Source organism: Lolium rigidum, chromosome 7, assembly GCF_022539505.1.
Source record: "Lolium rigidum isolate FL_2022 chromosome 7, APGP_CSIRO_Lrig_0.1, whole genome shotgun sequence".
NCBI classification, from domain to species: domain Eukaryota; kingdom Viridiplantae; phylum Streptophyta; class Magnoliopsida; order Poales; family Poaceae; genus Lolium; species Lolium rigidum.
In genome coordinates, this window is record NC_061514.1 from 50,077,490 (window position 1) to 50,085,299 (window position 7,810).

Genomic DNA, 7,810 nt, shown 5'->3' on the forward strand with positions numbered 1-7,810 from the left:
TCTACAATAAAAGATACAATTTAACTCTAAAAACATCTAATTGGTACACAATAAAAGTAAAGGAAACAAATTCCGGTAATTTCGGTATTTTCATTTCCCTGCCAGTTCATAGGAGAATCTGAGATCCATCGGACCATCACCTCCTCCACGGTTTCCTCTCCCTCTCCAGTCACCTTCCTTCCCTCCTCCAGCAGTCTCCCGTCTTCCTCTCCACCCGAGTACCCCTGCCCTGACCTACCCAAGCATAGCAAGTCCAGCAAGCTCCAATCCGATCCAATGCGCCTCTGAAATCCCTCTACTCGTTGCCCACCGCCGCCGCGCCGTAGAGCTGCTGCCGCCGCCAGCTCCTCCACCTCCTGCGTGCGTCGCCGGCTCACCGCCACCACCGTCCCCGTTCTACTCGATACTGTCTGCAATCTTGGCCATTGGTGAGCTTCTTGCCATCCGGTGATCAGTCAAACCACACTGACTTCCACGAGATTTCGGGTGTGCCGGCGGCGCACACCCGGCCGGCACGCCGTCCAGATCCGCCCCTCATAGAGCGATGTTCCAGATGAGGCTCCTTCTGCTTGCCGCCGTGAGCATCGTGTTCGCCAACCTGCAGTTCCTGCGAGCACACGGGATGGAGCTGCTCTTGAGCTGCGGCTCCAATGCCACCGCCGACGCCGACGGCCGGAGATGGGTCGGCGACATGGCCCCCGGACTGAACTTCACCCTGAGCAGCCCGGGGATCGCCGCTCTCTTGGCCGGGAGCAGCAATGGCACCCAAGTCTTCGGGCCGGTGTACCGCTCCGCGCGTCTCTTCACCACGGCGGCTTGGTATGACTTCGCCGTGCTGCCGGGGAACTACTGCGTCAGGCTACATTTCTTCCCCGCCACGTTCGGGAACTTCAGCGCCAACAGTTCGGTGTTCGATGTCGTCGCGAATCAGTTCAAGCTGGTCTCGAAGTTCAACGTGTCGGAGGAGGTTGTTTGGAGGAGCTCCGTGAGCGGTTCTGCCGTCACCGCAGTTGTCAAGGAGTATTTTCTTGTGGTCGATACTCATCAACTGCAGATCGAGTTTGGTCCGAGCCCTGGGTCATTCGCCTTTGTGAATGCCATCGAGGTGATGCTCACTCCGGACAACTCCTTCAACGACACGGTGAGCAGAGTTGGTGGTGTAGATGCTTCTGAATTAAGCAGCCGAGCTGTTGAGACTATGTACCGGCTGAATATTGGAGGGCCTGCACTTGCGTCTTCACTTGATCAGTACCTGCATAGACCATGGCACACTGATGAGGCATTCATGTTCTCTGCGAATGCTGCTTTGACCGTGTCCAACACTTCAGGCATAAGGTATGTCTCGAGCAATGACTCCTCGATTGCTCCCATTGATGTCTATGAGACCGCAAGAATCATGAGCAACAACATGGTTGTGGACAAGCGGTTCAATGTGACATGGAGATTCTTTGTCCACCCCAATTTTGATTACTTGGTCCGCCTTCATTTCTGTGAGCTTGTCTACGACAAGTCCAGCCAGAGGGTTTTCAAGATCTACATCAACAACAAGACAGCTGCTGAGAACTACGATGTGTATGCTAGGGCCGGGGGTATCAACAAGGCATATCATGAGGACTACTTCGACAGCTTGCCGCAGCAGGTAGACTCACTTTGGCTTCAGCTAGGCCCAGACTCCATGACAAGTGCTTCAGGCACTGATGCGCTTCTCAATGGTTTGGAGATTTTCAAGCTCAGCAAAAATGATAAGCTTGATTATGTGCTTGGTCATATTGACATGGGAAACCATAGGAGGAATTCCAAGGGTGGGAAGAGGATAAGTTTATGGGAGGAACTTGTTATTGGCTCGGCCGCTTTTGTGGCGCTGGCAAGTGTTGTTCTGTTCTCATGGTGCTATGTAAGAAAGAAACGAAAAGCTGCCCACAAGGAGGTCCCTGCCGGTTGGCATCCTCTGGTGCTTCATGAGGCTATGAAAAGTACTACAGATGCCCGCGCATCCACTAAAGCACCCTTGACACGCAATTCATCTTCCATTGGTCATAGGATGGGCAGACGATTCAGCATCGTTGATATTAGGGCTGCCACAAAGAACTTTGACGAGTCATTGGTCATTGGTTCTGGAGGTTTTGGCAAGGTTTACAAGGGTGAGGTTGATGAGGGCATCACAGTGGCAATCAAGCGTGCTAATTCATTATGTGGCCAGGGTCTGAAAGAATTTGAAACAGAGATTGAGATGCTCTCCAAGCTCAGGCACCGGCACCTTGTTGCAATGATTGGATATTGTGAAGAGCAGAAGGAGATGATTCTGGTCTATGAATACATGGCCAAGGGGACATTGCGAAGCCATCTTTATGGAAGTGGCCTCCCACCTTTGACATGGAAGCAACGGATTGATGCCTGCATTGGCGCGGCCCGTGGGCTTCACTACCTTCACACTGGAGCTGACCGAGGTATAATTCATAGGGATGTAAAGACTACTAACATCCTGTTGGATAAGAACTTTGTTGCAAAAATAGCAGACTTTGGTTTGTCGAAAACTGGGCCAACATTGGACCAGACCCATGTTAGTACAGCAATTAGGGGAAGCTTCGGGTACCTTGATCCTGAGTACTTCCGAAGGCAGCAATTGACACAAAAGTCTGATGTCTATTCTTTTGGAGTGGTGCTATTTGAAGTTGCTTGTGCAAGGCCAGTTATAGACCCCACTGTGCCGAAGGATCAAATCAACTTGGCAGAGTGGGCAATGAGATGGCAGCGTCAGCGTTCGCTAGAAGCAATAGTGGATCCACAGCTGGATGGTGACTACTCGCCAGAATCGTTGAAGAAGTTTGGTGATATTGCGGAGAAGTGTCTTGCTGATGATGGGAGAACTAGGCCATCAATGGGTGAGGTCTTGTGGCACCTGGAGTATGTGCTGCAGCTCCATGAAGCTTACAAACGCAATCTGGACTGTGAGTCATTTGGAAGCAGTGAACTGGGATTTGCCGATATGTCTTTTAGCATGCCTCACATCAGAGAGGGAGAAGAGGAGCATCACTCGAAGCAATCAGGCATCAGAGAAGATTCAGCCCCCTGAGGTTTCTGACATGTGGTAACCCACTGAACTATCTCGATTGAATAACTGTGGTCTTGATGTAAAATTGTGATATATTCTTCACTTAGATTCTTCTTATTCTTTTGGGTGTTGTCCTGCTCGACAAGTGTAGAATAATAGGATTTTGTAGATTACCAAAAAAAAGGAACTTGGAAGCGTCAAGTTTTTCCTTGACACCCTGCTCTATCATGCCATTTGTTTAACCCACCACGGGGTTTCATGTAGTTCTGCCTGTGTGACCTGTATAAATCTTACTAATAATATAATTCTCTCTTTCAACTTCTTTGTACTGTGGAGCTGTTCTGTTACATGGCAAAACATGTGTGGTAAATTCCAGTCCTTTCTGTATGGCTATGCAACGTCACCCTTCCAGTAATGCATTGCAATGTTGCACTAGCTATGGTGTACTTTGATGTACCCAGACGCAAATATGTTTAGAAGGTGTTTGGATGGATTTAAAAAAATGTTCGTACTTGTGACATTACTTGAGGCAAAGCCTGGACAATTTGACCATTTTGCTTACTGTGATGATACAACATACATGGATTTGCTGGTAGTTCTCGAAGAGAAGAGCTGCCATCGAAGCTTGGCAGCTTGCCTGAGGCAAACGCTGCGCCGAATGCCATCCTCTGCGCGCGTCGCAAGTGACAAGGGCGACCACATAGTCATCTAGCTCGAATCAGTTTGCACAACCTGGTAGGAATCACCATATACTGTAACAGCATATTTTGCAGCCGCCTCCATGTAATTGGACTGAACATTTAGTCGATTAAAACCAACAGAAAAAGCGATGTACTGAAGTTTTGGATGGTAATTTCAACTTCCAGGCTCTTGGTGATAAGAGCCAACAGGCATTAGTTACTCATCTGACCAGAAACAAAGACAGATACAGAGGCCGGGGAAATCCTATATTCAAAAAAAGAAAAACATAGGCAGGTCACCTCGACATGGAGCTTCTAGTCTTAATGGCTTTCTTCAAATTAATCCATTGGCAAATCCACTCTAGAATTAAATACAAGAGCTAACACACTGAATAGAACTTCTAACGAAGCTATGCTGTCTGTGCTTCTCCATTCCCCTCAAATTTAAGATATGTTTAACCTTTAAATTTGTACAGAGAATTTGTGGATGGGGTCTAGTGAGCTCTTTCTCATTACAATGATTTGTGAATGGGGCAATGCACACTACAGAAGTTTTCATTCAAAATCAACAATACACCCATCAGTATCTTCACAGATGAAGGGGCTAGGCAGATACAGGTCGTCATTGACTGACACTAACTAGCTCATGACGATGAATGCCCCTCCTTGCTTAGTACATTAAAACCAACAGACAAAGCAATGTACTGAAGTTTTGGATGGTAATTTCAACTTCTAGGCTCTTGGTGTTCAGATTCAGAGCCAACAGACATTAGTTACTCATCTGATAGAAACAAAGAGAGATGTAGAGGCCAGGGAGATCCCATATTCGAAAAAAGAGAGAAACATAGGCAGGTCACCTCGACGTGGGGCTTCTATTTTTAATGGTTTTCTTCAAATTAATTCTTTGGCAAATCCACTCTAGAATTAAATACAAGAGCTAACACACTGAATAGAACTTATAACGAAGCTATGCTGTCTGTGTTTCTCCGTTCCCCTCAAATTTAAGATATGTTTAACCTTTAAATCTTGTACAGAGAATTTGTGAATGGGTCTACTGTGTTTCTTTCTCATTACAATGATTTGTGAATGGGGCATGCACAGTACAGAAGTTTTCATTCAAAATCAACAATACATTCATCAGTACCTTCACAGATGAAGAGACTAGGCAGATACATTTCGTCACTGACTAACACTAACTAGCTCATGACGATGAATGCGCCTCCTTGCTTACACCATATTCTTCGACAAGCTTCGTCACAAGTACCATAAGATCGACAAACGCGCTGAATGATGCTCGCAGAAATCGGGCCTCTACTGCTTCAAAGCGCCTGAATTCACAAATGCGAGGAATTAAAATCATTACACTTCATGCAGCAACGGAGAGGCAGTCCTTTGAAAATATAGTGTGAGATGTACTCACACGATAAGCTTGCCACCAGAAACAGTCATCTCCCTCCTGACCTTATCTGGCTGCAACTGCAACACAAAGCACACGAAATAGATTTCTTTTTTCAATAAATATGCCATGGGCAAAGAGGGAACATGAGTAGTTGAAGGAACCAGGAGACATGTTTAAAAGTGGAAATAAGAGCTTCTTTACCTCCTTGTCGACGACCAACGTCTTGTACACAATGGTAGCATGTTCTTCAGATCCGTAATCAACTTCAAAGTTGCTGGCAAACAAAAAGGTTGTGTTACTGCACTCTAGAATTTCTCCAGGTACCATTGGCATGAGATGCAGCAAAGGGTAAAATCTATGCAAATACTGCAGTTTTTTTTTAGAAGAGCAGTATGAATGATCAGTACACCTTTCTAACTTACCACCTCGAAGTTTCACAATGGGGAAAAAAATCAGTAAGATCCCAAAATGTTTTTTGCGGTTTGAATCTGGTTAGATGTCCCCTGCTACTTTTACCTTCAAAACGGTCAATTAATCTAACAAAGACTAGTAGCACATGACCAGGGTAAAATCTCAGGTGCTCTCCTTGAACCTAAAACTACCGGTAGCTGCTTTAAGGCAATCCGTCGAACACGAAGCACGCAAGTGGAGAGGAACACCCGCGAGGTTGCACTAGTGCACTATCAAAGGTGCCAAAAGCTGAATAGTGAGCAGGACGGAAGGGGGGAGAGGGGGTGTTCACCAGGTGAAGGCCCAGCCAGAGGAGGAAGAAGAGGAGGTTGGGGCCGTGACAGCAGCCATCGCGGCGGAGGCTGCCCTGGGTCGCGAGAGCCGTTCAGGTTCAGGGGACAGCGGCGCGCTGTGCGAAGTTGGTCTGAGTGCTCAAGCCCGAGCGAGGAAGCAGCCTAGGTTTTTGTTGGCACGTCTGGCTGTCTCATGGGCCAAAGCCGCCACTTTCGGCCGGCCCACTTGCAGAATAGACCTGGCTCAGTCTCACTCCGTCCTCTAATCTGGCCCGAGGCGCACCTTCTACCATCCACATCGATTACGCCACCGCCCACCGGAATTCTCTTCCGTCGCCACCGTCCTCAAGCCGCGCGTGGCAGCTCTAGGACGCCGTTTCTTGGCACGGTGCAGGAGATCGGCGGCGAGTTCCGCCGGCGACCGGGGATGAAGAGGGAGATGGAGACCGCGAGCGCATCTGCGGCGCCGTGGAGGGCGAATGACGTGCGGCAGAGCATGGGGAGGCGCGCGCCGGAACAGGCCACTCGGGTAAGATGGCAGCTGCGCTAGTCCATTTTGTTAGTCCCACAGGTGCATATGCCTCGCAGTCTCACGAATCTATGCCTAATAATAAAGGAAGGATTGTTTCCTTGGTCCAACACTTTTTTAGACCGATTTGCCCTCCCACCAAATCACATACAACGCACTATTACCACCAAACCGTTTTTTTTTTTTTTCAGTCCATCATCCTCTAAAAGTTTGGGAGTATTACCGTGTGCTGCCACCGCTGAGTCAAAACAATTGATTCCCTCTTCGTCTCTCCTGGTTCAACTCCTCTCCCCGCCTCCCCCTCAGGCTAGCCCCCAGCCCTATTCATTTAGCACGGCACCGCCCCACCCTCCTCCATCTCGCCGCCTTCCGGGTCTCTACTCCAATGCGTCGCTCTTGCTGCCGCTCGGTGAGTAAAATCTTGCTTGAATCCGCCAAGGGAATCTAGATCGGATATTTGGAGGAGTATCGGAAACAAAGAAGAGAAGATGCGAGCGGCCCAGGCCATGTGCAGGCGAGCCAATCGACGAGTTGCAGCGAGCCAATCGACGAGGTGCGGCCTTTATGCGCCATGCGCGGAGCAGATCGATGGGGACATGGAGCCACTGGACGCAGACCAGCTGTGCGGTGATCTTAACGACGAGAGTGCGTTGCTGGTCGCTGATAGCGTGCAGCCCGTTGCTGAAATGGCCGATTTGGCTGTGGCCTCGCCCCGGCCGCGTCATGGCGCAGAGTAAGCCGCCGTGGCCGATTGGGACCTGGCCTGGCCGAGTGGGGAGTGGTCGATTGGGGCACATACAGTTGCGGGAGTGCCTCCCCTCCGGCCACCGGAGCGGCGGTGTAGCGTGTTCTGATCTGGCCGGAGCCATAGCAAGGGGGCGCGGGGCTGTGACCTGATGGACCATGGCCGGATGCAGTTTTTGTTTTATAAGGACGAGTGTGAGAGCAACCCAGACTCAGTTGAGGATGTCAGCTGAGTGTAATTTTGCTTTTTGCATCTTGGATCGGTCGGCACATCCGTGCGTGGTTGCTTAAGTGCGGATTAGATCATTTTATATTGTTTTAGTTGACCCAGAGACAATATGGAGTTTGTTTCATAATCCAAATTGCTCCATTTGGCCTCCAAAGCAACTACACCTAAACATCATGCAGTTTGGTAAAATTACACAGCGAGCTACAGGGAGATTGTTTCTTGATTTTTCTTATGTTGTTGCTTTGAGAGAGGATACATATTTAGTATTTAGAGAACTATATTTAGTACAGATTTTAGGAATTTGGAGACCTAAATTTAGGAAAGCCATTGGAGTCCACCAAAAAGTAGATGTGGTATTTCTTTTAGAGCTAATTTTTCTGCTGGACTTGCTCTTACATTTTTATTGGGAAACATGGGCTTCAGCCCCTCAATGC

General features: G+C 48.5%; 2 protein-coding genes across 2 annotated transcripts; one reads left to right on the top strand and one right to left on the bottom strand.

Annotated features, from left to right (window-relative positions):
* Positions 1-589: 589 nt before the first annotated feature.
* Positions 590-3,295, top strand: LOC124675456 (probable receptor-like protein kinase At1g30570). Its single transcript, XM_047211532.1, has one exon. It carries the CDS (start codon positions 623-625, stop codon positions 3,071-3,073), a length of 2,451 nt encoding a protein of 816 aa, XP_047067488.1. The 5' UTR covers positions 590-622; the 3' UTR covers positions 3,074-3,295.
* Positions 3,296-4,721: 1,426 nt separating this feature from the next.
* Positions 4,722-5,972, bottom strand: LOC124679430. Its single transcript, XM_047215186.1, has 4 exons — positions 5,874-5,972; positions 5,333-5,405; positions 5,153-5,208; positions 4,722-5,060 (listed from the first exon to the last, which is right to left on the bottom strand). Exons 1-4 carry the CDS (start codon positions 5,930-5,932, stop codon positions 4,934-4,936), a joined length of 315 nt encoding a protein of 104 aa, XP_047071142.1. The 5' UTR covers positions 5,933-5,972; the 3' UTR covers positions 4,722-4,933.
* Between the last annotated feature and the right edge of the window lie 1,838 nt (positions 5,973-7,810).